Source organism: Panulirus ornatus, chromosome 64 (genome assembly GCF_036320965.1).
Source record: "Panulirus ornatus isolate Po-2019 chromosome 64, ASM3632096v1, whole genome shotgun sequence".
Classification (NCBI taxonomy): Eukaryota; Metazoa; Arthropoda; class Malacostraca; order Decapoda; family Palinuridae; genus Panulirus; species Panulirus ornatus.
Genome location: NC_092287.1, coordinates 26,297,787 through 26,322,782, shown reverse-complemented (window position 1 = coordinate 26,322,782; position 24,996 = coordinate 26,297,787). Strand labels below are relative to the sequence as shown.

The 24,996-nt window shown below is 43.0% G+C and overlaps 1 protein-coding gene across 5 annotated transcripts in view; it reads left to right on the top strand.

Annotated features, from left to right (window-relative positions):
- The window catches only part of LOC139746237 (E3 ubiquitin-protein ligase RNF220-like), a 216,287-nt gene extending 194,975 nt beyond the window's left edge, over window positions 1-21,312 (top strand). The window contains exons 1-9 of one of the 5 annotated variants that reach the window (XM_071657232.1): window positions 4,230-4,374; window positions 12,612-12,895; window positions 14,198-14,359; window positions 15,174-15,294; window positions 16,520-16,721; window positions 18,092-18,186; window positions 18,384-18,514; window positions 19,467-19,541; window positions 20,538-21,312. In XM_071657232.1, coding sequence (XP_071513333.1) covers window positions 12,677-12,895; window positions 14,198-14,359; window positions 15,174-15,294; window positions 16,520-16,721; window positions 18,092-18,186; window positions 18,384-18,514; window positions 19,467-19,541; window positions 20,538-20,609 — 1,077 coding nt within the window. In that variant the 5' untranslated portion in view covers window positions 4,230-4,374; window positions 12,612-12,676 and the 3' untranslated portion in view covers window positions 20,610-21,312. Of the gene's footprint in view, window positions 1-4,229; window positions 4,375-5,803; window positions 5,925-8,262; window positions 8,314-9,214; window positions 9,234-12,611; window positions 12,896-14,197; window positions 14,360-15,173; window positions 15,295-16,519; window positions 16,722-18,091; window positions 18,187-18,383; window positions 18,515-19,466; window positions 19,542-20,537 lie in introns of those variants that run through there. The other 4 variants (XM_071657234.1, XM_071657233.1, XM_071657236.1 and 1 more) reach the window with 4 other exon arrangements.
- Window positions 21,313-24,996: the final 3,684 nt, after the last annotated feature.

The following is a 24,996-nucleotide window of genomic DNA, read 5'->3' as shown; positions in this document are numbered from 1 at the left end:
AATCACGCCCACTGGCATTAATCACGCCTCTCACCCGGTAATCACGCCCACTGGCATTAATCACGCCTCTCACCCGGTAATCACGCCCACTGGCATTAATCACGCCTCTCACCCGGTAATCACGCCCACTGGCATTAATCACGCCTCTCACCCGGTAATCACACCCGCTGCCATTAATCACGCCCATCGCCCGGTAATCACGCCCGCTGCCATTAATCACGCCCATCGCCCGGTAATCACGCCCACTGGCATTAATCACGCCTCTCACCCGGTAATCACGCCCACTGGCATTAATCACGCCTCTCACCCGGTAATCACGCCCACTGGCATTAATCACGCCTCTCACCCGGTAATCACGCCCACTGGCATTAATCACGCCTCTCACCGGTAATCACGCCCACTGGCATTAATCACGCCTCTCACCGGTAATCACGCCCGCTGCCATTAATCACGCCCATCGCCCGGTAATCACGCCCACTGGCATTAATCACGCCTCTCACCGGTAATCACGCCCACTGGCATTAATCACGCCTCTCACCGGTAATCACGCCCGCTGCCATTAATCACGCCCATCGCCCGGTAATCACGCCCGCTGCCATTAATCACGCCCATCGCCCGGTAATCACGCCCACTGGCATTAATCACGCCTCTCACCGGTAATCACGCCCGCTGCCATTAATCACGCCCATCGCCCGGTAATCACACCCGCTGCCATTAATCACGCCTCTCACCCGGTAATCACGCCCACTGGCATTAATCACGCCTCTCACCGGTAATCACGCCCGCTGCCATTAATCACGCCCATCGCCCGGTAATCACGCCCACTGGCATTAATCACGCCTCTCACCGGTAATCACGCCCACTGGCATTAATCACGCCTCTCACCGGTAATCACGCCCACTGGCATTAATCACGCCCATCGCCCGGTAATCACGCCCGCTGCCATTAATCACGCCCATCGCCCGGTAATCACGCCCACTGGCATTAATCACGCCTCTCACCGGTAATCACGCCCGCTGCCATTAATCACGCCCATCGCCCGGTAATCACACCCGCTGCCATTAATCACGCCTCTCACCCGGTAATCACGCCCACTGGCATTAATCACGCCTCTCACCGGTAATCACGCCCACTGGCATTAATCACGCCTCTCACCGGTAATCACGCCCGCTGCCATTAATCACGCCCATCGCCCGGTAATCACACCCGCTGCCATTAATCACGCCCATCGCCCGGTAATCACGCCCACTGGCATTAATCACGCCTCTCACCCGGTAATCACGCCCACTGGCATTAATCACGCCTCTCACCGGTAATCACGCCCACTGGCATTAATCACGCCTCTCACCGGTAATCACGCCCACTGGCATTAATCACGCCTCTCACCCGGTAATCACACCCGCTGCCATTAATCACGCCCATCGCCCGGTAATCACGCCCACTGGCATTAATCACGCCTCTCACCGGTAATCACGCCCACTGGCATTAATCACGCCTCTCACCGGTAATCACGCCCACTGGCATTAATCACGCCTCTCACCGGTAATCACGCCCACTGGCATTAATCACGCCTCTCACCGGTAATCACGCCCACTGGCATTAATCACGCCTCTCACCGGTAATCACGCCCACTGGCATTAATCACGCCTCTCACCCGGTAATCACACCCGCTGCCATTAATCACGCCCATCGCCCGGTAATCACGCCCACTGGCATTAATCACGCCTCTCACCGGTAATCACGCCCACTGGCATTAATCACGCCTCTCACCGGTAATCACGCCCACTGGCATTAATCACGCCTCTCACCGGTAATCACGCCCGCTGCCATTAATCACGCCTCTCACCGGTAATCACGCCCGCTGCCATTAATCACGCCTCTCACCGGTAATCACGCCCACTGGCATTAATCACGCCTCTCACCGGTAATCACGCCCACTGGCATTAATCACGCCTCTCACCGGTAATCACGCCCGCTGCCATTAATCACGCCTCTCACCGGTAATCACGCCCACTGGCATTAATCACGCCTCTCACCCGGTAATCACGCCCACTGGCATTAATCACGCCTCTCACCCGGTAATCACACCCGCTGCCATTAATCACGCCCATCGCCCGGTAATCACGCCCACTGGCATTAATCACGCCTCTCACCGGTAATCACGCCCGCTGCCATTAATCACGCCCATCGCCCGGTAATCACGCCCACTGGCATTAATCACGCCTCTCACCGGTAATCACGCCCACTGGCATTAATCACGCCTCTCACCGGTAATCACGCCCGCTGCCATTAATCACGCCTCTCACCGGTAATCACGCCCACTGGCATTAATCACGCCTCTCACCGGTAATCACGCCCACTGGCATTAATCACGCCTCTCACCGGTAATCACGCCCGCTGCCATTAATCACGCCCATCGCCCGGTAATCACGCCCACTGGCATTAATCACGCCTCTCACCGGTAATCACGCCCGCTGCCATTAATCACGCCCATCGCCCGGTAATCACGCCCGCTGCCATTAATCACGCCCATCGCCCGGTAATCACGCCCACTGGCATTAATCACGCCTCTCACCGGTAATCACGCCCGCTGCCATTAATCACGCCCATCGCCCGGTAATCACGCCCACTGGCATTAATCACGCCTCTCACCGGTAATCACGCCCACTGGCATTAATCACGCCTCTCACCGGTAATCACGCCCGCTGCCATTAATCACGCCCATCGCCCGGTAATCACGCCCGCTGCCATTAATCACGCCCATCGCCCGGTAATCACGCCCACTGGCATTAATCACGCCTCTCACCGGTAATCACGCCCGCTGCCATTAATCACGCCTCTCACCGGTAATCACGCCCGCTGCCATTAATCACGCCCATCGCCCGGTAATCACACCCGCTGCCATTAATCACGCCCATCGCCCGGTAATCACGCCCGCTGCCATTAATCACGCCTCTCACCGGTAATCACGCCCACTGGCATTAATCACGCCTCTCACCGGTAATCACGCCCTCTGATTATTGAAAAAGCGATCCCTTATTCCCTGAGGCTACAGCCACAGGGAGACCCAGTCCCGTGGACATACGTTATCCAGGGAGAGCCAGCCCCTGAGTACAACAGGGAGACCCAGCCACTGGTTACAGCTAGGAGGACACCCAGCCCCGTGTACACTAGGGGTAATCCATGATCCAGCCTCATTTACATCAACACTGTACGTACATACAAGGAGCATCTTGCACCATGTACGTATAAGGGAGCACCTCACACTACATACATACAGGGAGCATCTATTGCGTACGTATAGGGAGGACCTAACCAGGGTGCACACCCATTATTGCCCCTTTCACACCATTCCGTCTTGTGTCTGGAGCCTGGTAAAGGAAATGATCACATCAGTAATCGTTTAAGCCAAAAATGTTTTTTTTTTTTCATATTCTTAAGTGATTTTTCCAACTTTATAATTATCCTTAGGATCATAAGAAAGTTATAAAAATGGCACTAAAAGATAATAAGTTCAAATATGCTGTCTTATTCAATAGACATTGAAAGAGAAACTTCTCCACTTTACGTCTATAATTAATCAATATTCTGGTGTTCTTGAATATTGTATTCCAGCTCTGTAGTAAATATATACGTAATACATTCGTAAGTAAGTTGGGACGTCATTTTTTTCTCATATAACTCACATTTCATCGAGAATTAACGAAATTTATGTTCCGTCAAACGCAAGTCTTTTATAGGTTATAAGGAGCAGGGTATAGCAGGTAGCCATCGAGGTTCTGGAATTGCTTAAATATTATGAAGCCGTTCGAAATGATGATTGATATGCAGTTATTTATAATTTGTCTTTATTTATGTATGTCTGTGATCACCGTTTACCATCTTCATCTCGTTTGTCAGTATGAATATTTTTCACATCCAAATAATGACAAAGACAAAGACAAAGCCATATTTCGGACATCCAAATCAGGGATGTTGTGGTCTTTGAATTTTTGAGATATTCTTTACGGTAATGTGTACCTATAATACATTGCAAACCTTTTTATTTTGGTATATGATAATATTATCTTCAGGTATCTGTTAGTATATTAACCCAGAATAACGCCGCATTTTAGAAAAATTATCATGTAATCTTTCTATTATTCGTTGTTTTGCAACTTCCATCAATTACGGTGGTTTCATTTCGGTGTCAATGAAGTGAACGCATTCGGACGAGTCCATGATGGCGGTGTTGACAATAATGTTTACTGTGAGAGTGTCTTTAAAATGAAGATTATATCGTCTCTAATGTTAAAAATATCGGTTATCCAGCTTCATCAGTGTTCTCTCGTTGATAGTGTTTGCTTTCCAAGTGTCTACATGCAAGTGTAAAGTGTAAGTAGTCAAATACTTGAGCAGTGATGTACGAATCGTCATGAAGATTCCGGGAGCTAGAGAGCACGTTGATGCCATTACCCATGTTATCTTAGTGGTACTACGACCCATGGCCACGGCTGGCCTTGCCTGGACTTCGACCTGCACCCATAAGGTTCAGGAGCTCAGGGGCAAATCATCATGGCCAGAGGTGCACGCCATTCTGCTCTACTTGTGAGTTATTATGTATGTCATGTAACCTGGCCCGTGAGGTTATTACCACCCCATTACTAGCGCAATTAACTCCTGAATTGGCGAGGCTGCTGTGCCAGCCTGCAGGTAATGCTTGGGTTGGGTTTAGTGGTGTCTTCGCCTTGCTTGGGCAAGCATGCGGGGATATATTGGGTGTGCATGAATGCAGTCCTGGCAGCGTGCTTGAACGCGTTTCTCTTATGCATGCATACCCATCATGCATACAGGCATTGCGTTCACTTTGACGCATTGCTTGCCTGTGCATGTCGATACTTCCTGCAGGCAAGCGTGCTCAGATAATATTCTAGGTTCCTTCCGCACGCTTTCATTAATGCAATATATATACGTCGGGGTGTTATGCACCTTCACATGTATAACGGTTATGCGAATGCATTTCCATCCTGCGCACGTGGACTTACTGCAAGGATACTCCATATGTGTTAGCATTTCGTGCCTGCATGCAATAATGACAAGGGTGTGTGCATGTTGATGTGTGGGATTGTAAAACACGAATGGTGAAATCAACTTTCCTTGCGCCTCTTTATTTTTGAATGTATTACATCGTAGAGAAGAATAGCAATCGCGTTATACAAGAAACTCTTATTGATATTCCTTTTCACGGTTTATTTATGTATTTATCGACTTTAGAAAATAACTGGTACTTACAGAGTGTATCGTTAACATTTGAATCTCTAAGTAGAATAATTCGTTTTGTTTTGCGATAATACTGTACTGTATTTCCGCTAAAATGAGACCTGGGGCGTAACTTACAGCACCATTGTATCCTGCTGTGACAAGTGGTAGTAGGGAGGACTGTGAAAAGTTAGGGGAAAAAGCTGGGTTAATAAGTGTAGATGTAAATATATTTATGGAAATCGACGTAAGATTTCATGGAAACCTCCCATAGCTTCGCCTACCAGCTGATATTGATCTTATTTCTTTTTATTTAGAGGAAAAATGTAATTGTAGTTGCCACTATATATTGTTTACGATCCGTTAGACACGAACGGATTCATTCGTATACTTGACCATATGTGTAAGGTATATTCTGACCAAAATATTCATACTTAATCAACATAATTTACATACACTCTACCGAGCTTACCCTTGTAGCCGAAATTTACCATAGATTTCAGTTTTGTTGTAATATACCAGCATCTTTCAAGTGACGTCATTTGGTCCAGTATGCGTTTGAATCCGTTTGTGTCTCTAAGAACGTGAACAGTGGTCAACAACAGTCTGCAGGTGGCCTTAACAAACATAAACATATGAAAAGGGGAAAAATATATAGATCTGGTAATTCTAGACTGCTATTGAAGGTAAGTTATTTTCGTATAGTTCTGTTGAACCAGCGTTCAACCTGAGTTGACGTAACCTCACATTTTCCTTGATACTCCTAGCCTTGGCCACTTGCCACCTTGTTTACTATAGTGAAAATTAACGTCACACCTTACTTAACCGGGGTACCTGGTTATTGGCAGATTTTGCTCTTCAGCGCTAGTGTAGTGTTTAGAGAATAAAGTAATAGAACTTTGCGAAGTCTGGTTTAAATGAAGTTGTGGTAGGCGAAAAGGGTTATATGACATGGAACACAGCTTTCGATGCAGAGATGAAATACATTTTGCCCTCATTGTAAGGTACACTGGCTTCATGAATTTTGTATTTCGTAGCCAGGGTGCTTGGCTACGTTAGTACTCCGTAAAATATAATGCGCCACATCAAGATCCGTCGCTTTTAAGCTCTTCTCAGAATTTTGCTGTTGCATAATAGAATCGCTGTATCCAAAGATGTTAGTAACAAAAAATTTAGTAACGGGCCTTACTAGAGACACTGTCGTTAATTCTATTGTACGGTAGTAATAAGACAGTAGCGGCGAGGGCTATGAAGTTAAGGGAAATTGTGAGGTTAAGTAATGGGCAATTTTCAAATTTAATTACGCAGCGAAACTTCATGTGTATATTTTGATTTTCTTCTGCAGTTGTAGTGTAAAGTGTAAATACAAGGAAAGCCGGGAGCATGATTTTTAATAGCTGGAAAGTATGTTGAATTGATGTGAGACTTATTTAAACGTTTGACAAAAAACATTTAGGAAAAATCAACAGACCCGAAGAAAACGTCGTTCGGGAGGTTTATGTAGCAAAAATAAACGAACATTTATGTTGTCTGTTGGGGGCCGAGTAGAGTGGCTGTTTGTGGGGAGGTTGGTCGGTGGGGCGTAGCTTAATCATAGGCGTTTCTTGTATATTTCGACTTGGATGTTGAAAATTAGGACATAGACGGTATCTAGGAATGTTAACTAACATTTTCATAGGTTCCTATGATTATCTTATTTGGCCTACGTTACGCCGTAAACTTGTCTTATATTTCTTGTTTATAGCCATCATCATAATCCGTTTATTCAGTATCGTAGAATAGAAATGATATTAATGTTTCATAATGATTTTATATTCTTCACTGAACACTGTGCAACCACTGCCAAGCAAAATTAGTCAAGTTAGCAGTTTAGCCACGCATCGTAATAGCTCATAGGATATTGAGTGACCATTCTATATCATGATGTATGGTGTTGAGAAAATGATAAGAGTTTTGGAACGTAATTCTGGGCATTATAATTCATTCCGAGATGTTCAAAAAGAATCATTGGTAGTGGTGAAGGTTATGATTCTGAGGGGAAAATATAGAGTTACTGTGAGTACGGGATCATTTGCGGAAAAAAGCTAACTTTTATAGCAGACGGAATTTATCTCGGACTGTCTTTGACAACATCGTGCTAGCCGTACATGGATGTTAACAAACAGACAACAGACCAAGCGGCCTATTGGTGCCACCGTCCAGCCTCTTCACAAACAGCCGTTCCATGTTGAGTCTTCCCAACAAAGTAACTTAATGATTGTATGATTTTCCTGTATATCTCGGCTACTAAGGGATGTCAGCTGAGGTTTTCATAGATTTTGTTGATTATTTACGTAACTTCGCATTTTCCTTGATGTTCATAACTTTCGCCACTCCCGCTTTATTTAGCAATGTGAAATAAAAATGTTCATTAATCACGCTCCGCAACTCGAATTGCTCTAATATTACACAGTACATAAAGCAATTCTGTCCAAAATTGACTTCGATGCTTAGTTAATCTGGTGAAATATTAGATAGCATAAGATTACGTATAATACTTGAGTAGAAATCATAGCACCCTATAAAAACCCTCACGTAACTTCAGCAGCTGACATGTTTATTCGATTTGAATTGAATATTTGACGTAGAACATCGTCAAAATCGTTAGCTGGTGAGCTTACATTTGGACGCTGGTTATTTTCGCTGCGCATACTGGCACGAAACGGCCAGTAACCGTTGGTGGTCAAACTTCGGCCCGCGGGCCACATCCGACCCCACTGAGTAGTTTAAATCCAACCCACAAGTGCTTGTTATCATCATTATTAGAGAAGTCTAGGCCTAAGTATATGTAATTTAAGGTGATGTTCATTTCTATAACAAAAGAAAAAGAAAAAAAGATACAAAATCAAGTTTTACTTTTAATTTGTTTTTATTTTATAGAATGACCTGTTGTTTGTAATTAGTGCGTGTCTGTTCAAGGGGGGTATCAGAATCTGCGCACCCCCCCTGGCCTGATTCTGCCACTGCCGTGCGTCAGTTACCCATGGAAAGGGCAACTGCTTGGGTGCTGCTTTTCGTACATACAATAGTGTAGCAGTGAGTATATTTTCATTATAGCATTGGTATTGAGTTCAAGACAGTATGGCGAAGTCGATTACGAGGAAGATAAAGATGATAAGTAAATGCAGTGTTTATGATAAATGATTATGGTGAAAAAGTACATTTTTGTGAGTTTCAAAACTAGACCGGAATACTTGGTGTGTTCAGAAATTACCGGTGATGAAATGATAGAGTATTCACCGTCACTGTGCGTAAAAACATGCGAGAAAAAACTATGAAAGTGAAGGACAGTTACAGAAATATTTAGTGGCTTTGTTGATAAAGGTGTACAGTGGATAGAAATAATTATTCACTAAGGTAATACAGACGCAAGGTAGGCTATCATTCCAGTGAAGTGAACGTCAGGCTTCAAGGAAAATATCAGCCTAAGATTATTGTTTAATCATATCATAGTATTCAACAATAAGCTATTCCTATGGAAAAGGAAAAATCAGTTATCGAAAAATGTAGTACACTTTACAGCGTTTGCTGAACGTGACACCAGGAAATGAATGATGTACGTGCCTAAAAAACTGAATCAATGTTTGCTAATCTATATGCTTTCGAAAAGGAAATATAATTATTTTCATCTCCATTTGCTGTTAAAGTTGACACATCTCGTAGAGTTGAAAATGGAACTGATAGACATGAAGTGCTACAGTGAACTTATCAACAAATTTAGAAACATTATTTAGGTGAATATAAGTTATATGTGTCACCATAAACTTTTTTTTTTTTTTAAATGAACGGTGATGAATATAAAGGGCGAAGTGTTCTTACTGATGTTCTCCTGAACGAAGGTAGTGTGTGTTGCCTGTTCAACGATGAAAGATTGAGACGAAGTGCTCAAGACACGTTAGATAGTGACATATTAATTAACTTCAAGTCCCAAAGATTCTGTTAGCAGTGTGTTGCTAGTAAGTACAGTTTTTTTATGTAAATGTAACTGAATTACCTTTAATGATTCTGAATATATTCAGTTCACTATTCAAATACGGTAAGTTCACTGGTAACGGTATAGTAGGAGGTCGACACACAAACATGACACGCACTAGGGCCCCACCTTAAGGTCAAGATATTTAACACTGGACCACTAGCTTAAAAGTTTGGCCAACTTTAAGATAGATGATTATTTTTTTTTTATGATTATTTTTTTTTTTTTTTACATAGAAAGTAAGGCAATGTTTGTCACAGCAGAAGTTAGGTAAGGTTTTCATAGGCTGTGAAGTGATTTCTGCTTGTATTTAAAAGTCCACCGTTTCACAATATCAACTTTTCGGGAAGTTGATAATGCTGCAAAGCACACAGCAGTTGTATTCTTTCATTGCAGTGTCTTCAGAGTTTGTTTCGTTACGTAGCTAAACTAAATGATTACTTAATCGTTCATTTTTGATTAGCAGAAGTCTGCTTTTGATATGTAGTAGTATTAATTTTGACGCGTTCTTATTATTTTGGGCAATAGCTTAACAGGTTCATGATATTAGTGTTAAACTGCGAATGTATGAGACGCTAGTGAAGTGTGAATATATAAGTGATTATCGACTTTCCATTTGGTACTCTTTGGGGTAATTTATTAACTTTACTGAAGAGCATATATCCGGAGATTTTTTTTTTTTTACAGTTGAAAAATTTATTTCAGTGGTAGTCTTCATATCCATACTAATACGTTTCCGAATTTTTTAGCAAAGAAACAGTTGGAGTTTATTACAGTAATTTTCGTTTCATACGGCGTATTGATTATTAGAAGATTGCGAAATAAAAGTATGGATGTGTTTTAAGTACGGGAAATTTGAATAGGATCGTTCTATTTTTTTATTTTTTTTATTTTTTTATTTTTTTTTTTTTTTTTTACCTTGTATTGAACCCATATTCATAAAGTAAAGGAAGAGTGGTTGCAAGCATGTCGAGTCCGATGGCTTGGTTTCCGGGGTTTCGGGAAGTATCGGTGGCGGTGTCAGTTATCGACCGTTGACGTCTCGAGATCGCTTAAGGTAGCACATAGGATAGGTATGGTGGGTTAGGTTACGTCTTCCAGGAAATTTTGTGAAGGATCATTATATTAAAGAATGGAGCCAATGGTTGGATGTAAAACGTGTCCTAATTGAAACAGATCCTCACTTCTTTCGTATGATATATATATATTTTTTTTTCAACGACAAAATGAAGTGTCACCAGGAAAGGAAATAATTACCAGTGTTATATGATAACGTTGCTTTTATGAGTTCATGGAATGGTTTCGTGCATACAATGTTAACTGCATGTAGATATGGCTTTTTGTACATGTATGCAGTGGTGATGTGCCCGGGCTCCCAACTCGCGGATGAGCTCACAAGAGCTAATTATATTTGTGTGTGGCCGCATTGGCTACATTTGTGCTTATTTGGTAATACTGTATGTGTTTTACGTGTAGTGGATGTGTTGTTGTTTGCAAGTGTACATGTATATGTGTGTTGGGGAGAGAGTTGTTGACCTAGCTTTTTTTCTGGAGTGTATCAAAATGTTTTTTGCCTGGAGGGGTCATTGTACTGGAAGTCGGTCTTGGTGCTATCCGCCTAGGTTCTTAGTGTATATGTGTTTGTGTGGCCAGTGTCATTCTCAGAAGACCTGAGTGGAAAGTGATGAATGAATCCCTTCATGGAGGCCACTTGTGGGACAACCGTACCTTAAGGCTATCACTTACACCAGACTATACCATCAACCCGCAGCCCGCCACACGTCATTTCGTTGCCCTCCTGGCTAGGAGGGAGCCACTCACTGACACTCGTAAAGGAAGCGGTAATACGGCCATTTATTAAGTGTATGACGGTTTAAGTGGCTGGGTTAAAGCGGGTCTGTGCAGGGAGTTGACGGCGGGAGCCTTGCTGCGCGTCGGCTTGCGGGTTTCTCTTCCTGTATCTGTCTAGTGAGGTGCATGGGGTTCGATGGTCATCTGTCTAGTGGTGTACATGGGATCGATAGTCATGTCTTGTGGTGTACATGGGGGTCGATGGTCAGGTCTAGTGGTGTGCCTGGGTTCAGTGGTCGGGTAATTTCTTCTTTAACAGTGTAAACTTCTGAATACCAATGAGGTCCTGTGGAAGTTAATTAGTCTTCTTAGCATTTAAACCTCCTGTAGTAGTGTGGATCTAGTGGGCAGTGTGATTCCAGAGCTTATACCGTCTTGACTTGCAGAGATGGAACAAAAAAACAAAAACAAAAAATAGGAAGAATGCCGGGAGAACAACTTAAGAGGGAAATATTTAATCATTATGGCCAATATCGTCCCTTGTGGAGAGGCTCTTGCAAAGATAGTGGTCGAAATTCATTGCATTATTTAACGTTTTTTAAAGGTACCACTCGTTAAGAAAAAAAAGCTATTGGATAATGGAGTGTTTATTTCTTATATTTCTGATTGACATTTTGATATTTTTGGTGTAGTTGTCATGTCGTACGTGCTTTTTCAGTGCAAGTTCACTTCAAATTTGTGGTGATTATGATTTGCATTTTTGTTATATTGATGTAAAGTTTGAAATTGGAGGTGGCATAAAGCCTGAGTGGTCAACTTTGGCTAAGTCATTTTTGTAAAGTTTAGTGCATGTATTTCCCCCGTTTCAACCCCAGGACCCACAAGGGAAAGTTGTCTCGCCCCGTAGTACTTTATTCCCCAGGACATAGCCCCCTCCCCATCAGCCCCGGTTCGGGGAGTTTTCTTGACTTTTAATAGCGTTCACCCCAGAACCCAAACCCCGCCTTGGAGAATCGTCTTGTCCCGTAATAACTAATTTCCCCCTAGTACACAGTCCCTCTTGTCCTTTGATGTATTGCCTCCCTGTAATTCCTGTAGGGTGCAAGAGCCCCGTATGGAGAGTTGTACCTCCGTATAGAAACACGATGTGTCTTGCCTTGGGATAATCGTTTGTTCTCTTACCCCAGGATTGCCTTAACCTTTTCGTGACTTAGTCTTCCCCCCCCCCCCCTCCCCGGACATAAGTCTTGTTCCCCAGGTTACAACCCTGTCATAACCTAGTCGATTCCAACCCAGGGCGTAAGTCCCTCCCCAGGTTGTCTTAAACGTAGTAACGACCTAGTCCTTTCCTTTCCTAAGACGCTAGTTTCTCCCCAGTGTGACGTAACCTCCTGATAACCTTTTCCTCCCCAGGACGCAAGCCTTATCCTAAGTTTTCTTAAGCTGGTAATGTGCGGTCTTTCCTCCCCCCGGGATGCGTCTAGCCCCCAGGGTGCCGTAACATGATAACTTATTCTTCCCCCAGGTGCCTTTAACCTGGTTATAACATGTTTTTTTTCCTCTCCCCCAGGACGCAAGTCTCGGCCTGGGGATTCTGGCTGTCCCGTGTGTGGGTTGACCATTCGTGCTGGGGAGATGGACGCCCACCTCACCCACGAGCTGGACAAACTGTCCCGGCTCCCCCAGTCCCGTCCACTCTCACAGCGCGCACCCACCGCCTCCCCCGCCCCCGCCAGCAGCAGTAGCACGCCCTCGTCATCGTCGTCCTCGTCGTCGTCAGAGGGCGCCGCCGCCACGACCCTCACAAGGGCACGTCAGCCTGTGGGAAGCCAAGCCCGCGGGACAGGATGGGAGGTAAGGACACGAGAACTTGATCTTTTGAGCACGACCGTACGACCCTTGAGCATGACTTTACGACTCTTAAGCACGACTGTACGTCCCTTGAGCACGACTGTACTTCCCTTGAGCACGATTGTACGTCCCTTGAACACAGCTGTACGACCCCTGAGCACGACTGTACGTCCCTTGAGCACGACTGTACGACCTTGAGCACGATTGTACGTCCCTTGAGAACGGGGGTACAGCTTGTACAGGTCATTTGGTCGGTCAGTTTTGACACCAGAACGCGTACCCTCTGATGCCGGCCGGGTGATTGGCAGTACTTTAAAAGAAAGTTGAAACCCATTAGTTCAGCTTGACAGTACGACCGTGGGTCTCTCTGCCGACATGGGTCGAGACAGAGGACTAGACCGTCGTACTCAAGGGTCGCAGCGTATAAGGTGGCCACCCTACTGACGCTGGTTTGAGCACCATCGACCTTGCAGGAACCTCTGCCAGAGTGTCGCGGAGTCAGACTGTTCAGGCGAAAGGTAGTCAAGAGGTCTCAAAAGGACTTCGAAAATAGCTGCCCCAGCTGTTGGGGTCGTGGCATTCTTACTCCATGCACAAAAGTGGACGGGTGTTTTGTTGCATCACGCTCTGTTGGAGGTCCGGAGAGGTGGGGGTGGGGCTGTTGTGGGGCTCAAGAGAGGAGTGAGGTGGTGCGGAGAGACGGAGGCGGTGGCCGACACTGGGAGGTCTTGCCTGTGGGAGGGGATGAGGGAGAGGCATCAGTACTCACTCTCCTCTCACGTGTCAGCACCTCCTCACAAGTGTTCGCCACCAACTCTCTTATACTCCTCCAGAGTTGGCCCTTGGTGTAAACTGAGTTCTAAACACGCGCATCCGGGGAGTTGAGAGGAACTAAGTGAGGCATTGTTGGTGTACTACTTAGTCTCTTGCAAATTATCGTAATGGTAATTTTGTCTTAACTTGAAATACTTAATGTAGATTACACGACACTGTATTTTCCTTTTTAAAATTCATGAGAGTATCTCTGGTGACACATCCTCAGTGATGAGGCCATTTCTTATATGAAGAATACGAACTCGTGATTAGGACGTGGTGGACCTGTGACCTGGACTGCAGTGCACCCATGACCTGAGCTCTTGTGACCTGGTTCGTGGGTGCACTGGTGACATGGCATCCATTGTAGGCACGACCTAGGCTGGTATACACCCATGACCTGGGCTGGGATGTTTTGTCTTACCTATCTACATCCATGACCTGGTATGAGATGTCTTACCTAACCTATCTACCATGTTCTCATCACCACAGACGTACCAGAGAGTGAAGAACAACAGGCAGGTGCGCGTGAGGGTCAAGCGACGTCGGGTAGGGGGCCAGGATGGGGACGTGACGTGCCCCGTGTGTGGCAAGTGGGCCTCTGCCGACGACTCCGACGACATCCACTCACACATCGATGAGTGCCTTCGCCGGGTGAGTGTCGCCCTCAGCAGATAGGTGTTTATTCCTCGCGTGACAGAGAAAAAAGGGCATACAAGTCTTAGCCTTCCATATGCCAGTTTTAAGTATTCGCCTAAAGACAGCAGAACTTGTGTTCACTGTCAAAAGATTAGCCCCTGGCTATAACTAAGACTTTCTAAGACAAGTTGAAAGTCCCTTTTGTGTAGGAGGGAAGGCCAAGTCAGAGTGCTTTACTTAGGCTGTGAAGCCATTCAGACGCCCCGCAAAAGCTTTCTCACACACCCGCAACGTGTTGTCCTCTCCTGTTGCTCTGTACCTAAGAGCTCATGTACATAACAGCGTTCATTATTGCAGTTTTGATATTCAGTTGCATGTCCACCTCACAGAATGCTAAAAAAAAAAAAAAAATGTACACTTATTTTGATACAAGCATAACTGTAGACGTGTGAAAGGGCTACAAAGGAGCTAACAATAGATTTACTCCCTCCATTGACTGGCCTGGTATGAATGACGTGGATTCCTCGTCTTGTGATGATTTTACGCTCGCCTTCAGTGGCTCATATTTTTCTTCTACGTGTTTTGGAGTCACAGTTGGCATTTTACCTTGGCTCTGCCCAGCCTAAGTTTACCATGAAGGTTTAAGAGAGACCCCGTCAGGTTCTCTTCGAGTTGAAACTCTCTGTTGTACTTTATGTCGTCTGCTTTACTTGTCTCAAGCACTATCCATTTGTCCCCATCTTTTGGGTCGTTCCATTTTTTCCGCGCGACGAGGCTACACACCTTCCCTCTTGTGTGAGGTTGGGAAAGTGTGATTTTTTTCTTTCAGGTAGAGGACGAGGACGTGGAGGTGGAGGACGAGGTGGACGTGGAGTACGAGGAGTACACCTGGTGTGGCCAGACCCGAGTGAGAGCCACACAGATGCTGCGAGCTGAGGGGCAGCTGCATGGTGAGTCATTTACTTTGGTGTCAGCATCTCACTAAACGCACGTACTTTGTGTGCATATATATATATATATATATATATATATATATATATATATTATTGCTTGTGATTGTCGTAACGATGTTCCTCCTAAGTACACGTATTATTTTTCCGTTTTTTGTTTTATCAATGAATGTTTATTTCTGGCGACATGGGCCGTCATCTTAAATTCGAAGTGGTGTGGTTATTTACTGCAGTATCATAGCTGTGTTTGCTCCTTGCCCGCTTACCCAAGGACCCATGTCATTGTAAATTCCAGGCAGATAAGGTCGGCTATCTGTTAACATTATACTAGACCACATCATTGTAGTTGTAGCTCCCTTGAGCGCGACTTCCAGACATGGAGGGGGGGTCAGGCTCTTGCTGTCGTGTTGAAGGTTATGCCACAGTGCTCAGAGATAATCATAATGCGTAAGAATTTAGATATTTTTTACGTTAAGTTATCATTTAGTATATAAGAGTTGCCAAGTACTGCCTTGGAATTGTACTACTGCTTTGTTAATGTAGATTTGATTCTGCATTAGATTAGCATTATGCTCTTCAGATTAATGAGAGGAATATTAAAATCGCATAGCATGAACGGGGAAACCACCAAAGTCATCAGACTAACAAAAATTTGCTTATATACAAGACAAATTGTTTGTATCTTTCTTATCTCAGATCATTAGATGTTCGTAATGTGTTTTGGAAATATGAGAAGGATTAAGATAATTGTCGACGCCATGTTTTAATGAGAGTGATATTCTTGATAAAAAAATTTCTGTGTCGTGTTTTTCCTGTCAACCAAGATGGCTTTTTTGACTAGGCTAAATCCTTGTCGGTCGCTGTTATTCCAGCGAAGATCTATTTGAGAATTTATGTTAATGTCATAATAATTGATGATATAGCTCCTGTTCTTGACATCTAAGCCCACGTTATGATATGTAACCCGTGTTAATAACATTATAGTAAGCCTGCGGGATGGTGATACAGCCTAAAATGATAATGTTCTTGCCATTGTGACGTTATAACCTATCTGATGAGGAAGTTCGTATTGATAATGTTATAGGCCATTTTGACGGCATAGCCTGAGTGTTGGTGACATAGGCCATGTTGATGATGTGGCCGGTGTTGAGGTATATACTATATTGATGAAGTAATCCATGTTGATGTCTCATGTGTGCTGATGACCGTAGCTGGTGTGTTCCAGCCCTGGGGACGAAGGTGGAGCGTGGGAGTGAGGATGAGTTGGTGGAGGTGTGTGACGACGCTGACAATGACACTTACGGGCCTTCGCAGTACACAGATGGTGACCTGTCTGGCCACGGCTTCCACACGGACTCAGACAGCGACCCGGGCCTCCCCAACAACCATGATGCCACCAATTCTGGCAGGAAGAACACCACCCCCAGGTGAAGGACACAACACAGCACCTACGTCTTGCTATTGTCCTATACTTAGCAAAGGTTTAGTCCTAACCTGATTAAGAAGTGTTCAGCACCAGCCTCTTGGGTACATTGGTCATTTCGATTGTAGAGAAGGTATTATTTTCGGTATGACAGAGAACAGAGGAAAGAAAATATCAAAATTCAAAAAAAAATGAACAAGGCATTTAGAGAGATTCCCAGTTGAGGTGCTTTACCAGTCAGGTGGAATGGAAGGCATACATTGAGTAAGGGCCACCATCTGTGATTGATGACAGCCTGTTGTTTGCAAGTGATTCATGGTTGTGTGGGAGAGTCTGGCGGGAGTATGCCAGTGGTGGGTAATGTGAGGGTTGGGGGGTTATGTATGTGGATGGACCAACACCTTCGTCAGGTGGAGGGAGGGACCCATGTGGGTTCTGGCAACTGTGATGATAGCATGGGTTGCTTGTTACAATATATTGGTGTGTATTGATGTTGAGCCTCTCGGTCAGGTTTTCCAAGATAAAGAAATGTGAAAGATGAAAACACTGGAAATGACGACCATCTTATATAATCCTGTACGTTAGTGAAATAAGGAATGAAGTGGTAAAAACAGGGAGACAAGTGTAGAGAGACTGAATCTTTAGAAGGTGTCAGGGGTGAGAGTTTAAAACGCTGTAGGTGTTGAGAAGGCTTGACAGATGGTAGGCTCGTGAGGGGAGATGTCTGACAGCATGATTGAAAGTGTGAGGGGTTAGGTTAACCTTGCAACAGATGGACGGAGTCGATGAATGACTTGTGCAGATTAAGGGTTTATTTTAGGAACCCCTGGCAACTGATGGTAAGAGATGACTACACACTTTTGCTGTCTTTTCTCATGGTCAGGGAAATTGGGAGTGCCTGATATTGAATTCCTAAAGTTTGTTCCCTGCATCCCTTTTCCACCACGAGGTTGGCTGAAGAAATTCATCTGTATTTAGATTCATATCTGAGAATATTTCATTATAAATGGTTTCCTATGATTTAGGAGTATTACTTATTGATTTTGGGAATATTATAACTTTAATGTTTGTAGGTGCATGGTAGGGGAGGAAATGTTAGGAAAGTTTTGTGATAGCAGATCATATGACACTAGCTCTTTGTTTAACAGGGGCTCTGGGTGCCAGGAAAGTTTTGTGTAAGGTAGATTCTTTTGCTTGGTTGCCACCATTTACACCATATTGTACAGTACATTGTTGATGCACAATAGAACTAGCATATGGAATACAGTTCACCAGTACCTTAAAGGAAAGACAGGTTGGTGTTAGCATAGACTCAGAAAGGTTGGGAGCCTCTATTGGTATCCATAAGGTAAGATTGTTACCTGTCTTGTACAGCTACGATGGTCTAGATGTATGTGAGGCATCCACCACCTTGTCCACTTCCTCCAGGAGCCATGTTGATGGACTCTGCCCAGCATCCAGTGGTATAGGTGAGTTTATATGTCTCGACATTCCCTCTTTCACCTTGTTGTATGCACACACAGTATACACATGCATACTCATGAATATATATACACTTACTGATTCATAAAAGATTCAGTTCTTAATAGCAATTCATATATTGACAATATAACCCCATAGGACTATAGTAGCATCATAAAATATGAAGTTTTGTTTGTATGGGTAGGGAATGAGGAGGGAGGCAGTAGCAGCAGCAGCAGCAATGGTGGTGGTGCAGTGGTGGAGGCTTTGAGAGCCAGAGTGTTGGAGCTGGAGCACACTACAACCAGAGGACGTTACACCTGTAGAGTCTGTCATGTGAGTCTCCCAGTGTACCTGTCTAGGATGAGGGGATCTTAGAGTGGCTAGGGGGACTGAGGACTTGTAGGGGACCTCTAGGATGTTGGAAACTGTGCTGATATGCTTGGGTCCTCTCTCTGTGTAGGGACTTCAGGATTCACTGGGGCCATCAGGGGCCTTTAGGAAGCTTCTACCTCTGGAGTTCAGGGTAACTGGTGGGATGCCAGAGACTTGAGGATTCATTGGGGTTGTTGGAAAACCTTTTAAGGTGCTGGAGACCACTTGGAGCACTAGGGAGCTTTTGAAGTGTCATTGAACTCTTTTAGATACGGAAGAGCTTTGGGAACATGGGATACTTGGGATTCGTAGGTCCTCCTTTATTTTGGAGACAAACTTCACTGAAGCCAATGGGTGTGTTGGGAAATTAAACACAAGGACCCATAGGTTTGGGGAGTTTGAGGTTCATTGCAGCTTAAGAGCCTTTAAGGTTTGTGACCATGGTCCAAAGAACCTTAGCCCACAGATGTTCCTCCAGTGGCTATGATTTTACATGGTAACTAGCAGCATGTGGCCAGTTATTTGATTATATGTGATAGTGATAACATGGATAGATAATTTTAGGATATAGTGGATAGTTGTGACCTTGTAAACCTGTAAATTTCTCTTCACACTGTTGCATTAATAGGTCCCTAAGCCTTAGTGAAGTCTTGACATTTTAATTTGTTCCACTAGTTTGAAGAAATTTGGTTGGTTATTTGGAAAGTTATGGTTTAAAGATGGCCATTACTAACCATTATAAACAATATGTTTTGAAAAGCAGACATTGGTTTCCCCTCCCTTTTCTGCTTTACGTTCATTATTTCGTTAAGATCATTAATTTGTTAAGTTCAATTGTTTCATTAGGTACATGTTAATGATTTACTTTCTTTTTGCTTTTGGTGTCTTCCTAATGGTGGCGTTTGTGGTGCAGGGGGAGTACGAGACGCCACTTGTGTCTGTGGTTTGTTGGCACGTCCACTGTGAGCAGTGTTGGCTTCCTGCCCTTGTGAGTCAACCACATTTCCTTACTGTATCTCTTTATGATGACCTACGCATGAAAAAATGTTCTTTTCATGTTTGAAATCTTATTTTCCTACACAGTTTCATGTACTTACTCCTAAATCACCCTAATCTTTGACAGATTTTTTGCTTGCATATTTACACATGACCCTCTTCTTAACACTTGTTGATACTAGTTTCTGCTACCCCACTTATAACATCAGTCATTGTTTCCATAACCCCAGCTTTAAAATTCTTTTACCATATTATTGTATCCTATTTTACCCTTGTTTCTTGACACTGCCATCTCTTCTTTCTTTCTTTTCTTTCATACTATTCGCCATTTCCTACATTAGCGAGGTAGTGTTAAGAGCAGAGGACTGGGCCTTTGAGGGAATATCCTCACCTGGCCCCCTTCTCTGTTCCTTCTTTTGGAAAAAAAAAAAAAAAAAAACGAGAGGGGGAGGATTTCCAGCTCCCCGCTCCCTTCCCTTTTAGTCGCCTTCTATGAAACGCAGGGAATACGTGGGAAGTATTCTTTGTATATATCTATTTAGAATTTGAAAAAGTTTTGAAAACATGTCATTGAGATGCTTACTTCCCTCTCCATGAACTTAACTCCAAATGTATGTACCTTTGACAGTTTACCACATAACATTTTTTTTTCTATACTTTGAAAAAAGCATTAAGCTTCAGAAATCCACAAATGCCTATCTGCATAAATTCAGTGTCCCTTACTTGCTTGTTTACTGCTTCACGTAACTCTATGTCTCCTTTCCTGTACATTCTAAATCTCAAGAACAATAACTGATGTCATTGTTAGATGCTTGGATAGGTTTTGGAAGACTGCACAGTATAAAGTAAGAGTTAGTCATCATTGCCTTGTGTTACATGTTTACTCATATTGTGTTTGGTCTGTTCAACTCTAAATATAATTTTTTGAAATTTTAAGTATTTTGCCAGCATTTTTGATGTACTTAGCTAAAACTCTTTATTATTGCAGGCAGCCAAAAAGCTGTGTCCTCAATGCAGTGTAATCACTGGGCCGTCAGATCTTCGCCGTGTGTACCTTTAGTGACCTAAGTATATCTGCCATGTTTCCCCACTCAGCCACCTATGGCTACTACATCAGTGTTCCCTCATATTTACACACCTTAGGCTACCTGTAGATGTTGGTCTGTACCTTGAAATGTCCATAAAGTTGATCAAAGGGCAATTGGTAAAAGTGGATTTGTACTGGAATTTCATCAGTGGGGCTGATGCTGTACATCCCATGGGTGGTGGGTACTCTAAGAGTCTTGTAGGGTTTTCTAACTCAGCTCTTCATACTGAGGGTCAATGGCAGCATATACTATCTGTCGCATTCATATTCTGTGGAGAGGTTACTGCAGTAGCAACAAATGGTGCAGTCAGAAAGTTTAATGCTGAAAGTATCAGTTGCATTTTGCATCCTCCCAGCAACACCATTTTTGACCTCTCAGACTCAGAATCTTGAAAGAAATCCCGACAAGTTGTTATTCTCAGATAGTAGTCAAATTTTGCATTTCAATCTTTAAAGGAAGCAACACTGTCAGCCTTCACAACCAGAGGATAGATTTTGATAGGTGTAAGATTCCTAAGGGAATTTTTACCCAAGGATTCTGTTAAATGCTCAAACCAGATATTCAGGTTGTATTGATAATTTGTATTTGTATTAAAAGCACTGAAGTACTGTTCTTGTAGTTTCTACAAAGTAGCATTTATTTTTTGTCTACAAATAAAGAATTAGAAATCATAAAGGTAGTATTATTTCCTGCAGGGCATCTTTTAGCATACTTAGTAGCAGGGAAATAGCCCAGTTGGCCCTTCCATCCTTCCCAGTACTGAAAAGCTAAATGCCATTTTTGCTCCCAGAAACTAGGCCTTTGGAGGCCCTTTTTGGTGTAACAATACGAGATGTATTATTCTTTGTGATCTTTCTATCATCATGATAGTAAATATTCATCTCCGTGCACATGAATGGACCTCTCTGAAAATTTGTCTCCTAGGTGAAAATGCCTTAAAAGATGCCCTGATTTCTTGGTACTAAACTCATGGTTGGTAATATGGGAATATTACTTCCTTGACTTCTTAAGATGTTGGTAGAGGAGAATTTCTGGTCTTTGTATTTTGAATGGCAAAGTATCTAGTGTTGTAGATATTGATTTTTTTAAAGAAAGTATTTCTCATTTTATTTATATAGTATTGTGTTTTATATTTTCAAAGTAGTTATTTTTAACTACGTTTTATAATTTTGTTGAGTTATTGTATTCTTACTAAATTTCTTTTGTTTTTATCAGTTTATCAGGACTTTTATTTTTCACTAAATTTTTAAGAAATCATCGGTATATTCAGTGAAAGCAAGTTACATGACTCATCATGAAACACCTATAGTGAGCATGGCAGGAGTGGAAATGGAGGAAATAATTGTGAGTATGGCTCTTATTTCAAGTACAGAACTCTTAAAGCGATGATGCTGCATTTTCTCTGAACATAGTTCTTGTGAAAAGAACATATTTTGTTTACTGTAAACATGAGTCACCTAATGTCATGAACTTGCAAGTACATGGAGAAGGTTTATTGGTCTTAACACGTCAACTTGTTAGTATTCTGTACCTTTCATTTTCTGGATGACCTTGATAAGACTTTAGAAAATTTTGTGAATATGGTTTGGAAGTGGTTAGGCATTTTTAAACAAGGTCAGCTGAAGGAATTTGGTGTGATGATCCCTTCCCATCATAAAGGATATTAATTTTCACATACCTAGGTTAGTGACAACTTTGTTGACGAGGAAGGACAGGTGAGATGATGGCAGTAATAATTAATTTTTATATTCACATGTCATATTTGGGTGAGCTCTTAGTTATTACATTTACAGTCATTTCTCCCTGGGCCAATAATAATATACTTTTTATTTCTCATATAAGTACTAGTGATATGCACACATCAGATATGGATGGGCTAATTAGTCATTGTTGACACCCCCCACTCAAAAAAAAAAATCCAATCATGAAATAAATTGAGGTTTCGAGAAGGTTAATGAAAGGGAAAAAGAAGAGACATAAGAAAGTATTCAGGGATTTCTAAAGAAGTGAAAAATTTTCTTTTAAAAATGCACCAGGTCATAGTTATTGAGAAAGTCTTAAGAGGGTAGAGTTCCAAAGCTATGAGGTGTAGGGAAAGAAACAGTTATCAAAACGGCCCATGCTTGAGTTTCCAACAGCTATACAATAATCGTGTAATGCTGTATCTTGCCGAATGTTGCGTGGTCCAGGTATTGGTGGGAGCATACAAGCAGCAAGCTCTTTGGAGCAAAAGCCAAAGTACTACCCATAGAAAAGGAAAAGTGAATCTACATTGCCGCATAGGGCAAGTGGGTCAAGTTTTGCAGTTGGTGTGGAAAAGTTGCTAAGTCAGACTGTTTTCAGCTCGACTCTGTTGAGTAAGGATGCAGAGACAGAACCACCCCAGATGTGAGAGCAGTACTCCACACAAGGTAGGATCAATCTTTTGTATAAACAGAAGAACTGTTCTGAAGAAAAGAAATTTCGACATCTAAATAGGACTCCCAGTTTTTTAGAGGCAGACAGCTATTTCTATTTTTGTCATCTTGCATTGACATCTACCATTTTCAGAGTATTTGAGTCACCTTACAACTAATATCCTGAGATGTATTGAGTTTCACAGTCTGTATCTCACCCCCTCACAACTTCCTCAATAGACTCAGACTCGGGCATGATACTCAGTTGGGTAGATGAAATCTGGTTAAGTTTAATGCCTCCAAGGCCTAGTTTCTACCAGTTTCTTCATCAAAAACTCCTCACAATCTCACTTCTCGTTAGATGCTTTTGTAATTCCACCTCTTGACTCGGTGAACATACATGGCATTACTCTACCATCCACTCTTCCTTGAAAACCTCACATTATGTTTAGATGTCAAAATTTCTTTTCTAAACAGTTGCTTCATTTATACAAAGGATTGATTTGTCCTTTTATGGATTACTGTTCTGACATCTGGGGTGGTTCTAGCTGTGCATCCTTATTTTGAAAGAGTTGAGTCAAAAGTGGTCCAACTCAAATTCACTTTCCCAGGCTTTCTTCAAACCTTGACGCTTGCCCTATGACACAATGTTGGTTCCCTTTCCCTCTTCTGTGGGCAATACTTTGGTTTTTGCTCCTGAGAGCTGGCTACTTGTGTGCCTATGATCTGGCACATTTTAAAAGGCATGTTTTTCTTTCCTCCAAAATTTGTATTTTCCTTGTCTCTTCTTTTCCCTTTTATAATCCTCTCTATATTTCAATTAAAGCCCCATCTCATAGTGGACTTCTGTCCATGATTGAAGCTTCTACTGTGTAAAAAAAAACTTTTGTCATGATACACTGTGTTAATGTTTTATTTTTTGCTTGAAATGCTATAGTCAAGCCATTATTGTTTGTTTTGCAATGTCTGATGCTGTTTTATTTATTGGTATACTTTTGCAACCATATATATATATATATATATATATATATATATATATATATTTTTTTTTTTTTTTTTTTTTTTTTTTCATACTATTTGCCATTTCCCGCATTAGCGAGGTAGCGTTAAGAACAGAGGACTGGGCCTTTGAGGGAATATCCTCATATGGCCCCCTTCTCTGTTCCTTCTTTTGGAAAATTTAAAAAAAAAAATGAGAGGGAAGGATTTCCAGCCCCCCGCTCCCTTCCCTTTTAGTCGCCTTCTACGACATGCAGGGAATACGTGGGAAGTATTCTTTCTCCCCTATATATATTTATCTATTTATTCACTTTGCCCCGTCGCCGTCCCCCGCACCAGCTGTCTCCCGCGTTTGCGAGGTAGCGCAAGGAAACAGACGAAAGAAATGGCCCAACCCACCCCCATACACATGTAGATACATATACGTCCTCACACGCAAATATACATACCTACACAGCTTTCCATGGTTTACCCCAGATGCTTCACATGCCCTGATTCAATCCACTGACAGCACGTCAACCCCGGCATACCACATCGATCCAATTCACTCTATTCCTTGCCCTCCTCTCACCCTCCTGCATGTTCAGGCCCCGATCACACAAAATCTTTTTCACTCCATCTTTCCACCTCCAATCTGGTCTCCCACTTCTCCTCGCTCCCTCCACCTCCGACACACACATCCTCTTGGTCAATCTTTCCTCACTCATTCTCTCCACGTGCCCAAACCACTTCAAAACACCCTCCTCTGCTCTCTCAACCACGCTCTTTTTATTTCCACACATCTCCCTCACCCTTACGTTACTTACTCGATCAAACCACCTCACACCACACATTGTCCTCAAACATCTCATTTCCAACACATCCACCCTCCTGCACACAACTCTATCCATATATATATATATCTTTCTTTTTTTTCTTCATACTATTGGCCATTTCCCGCATTAGCAAGGTAGCGTTAAGAACA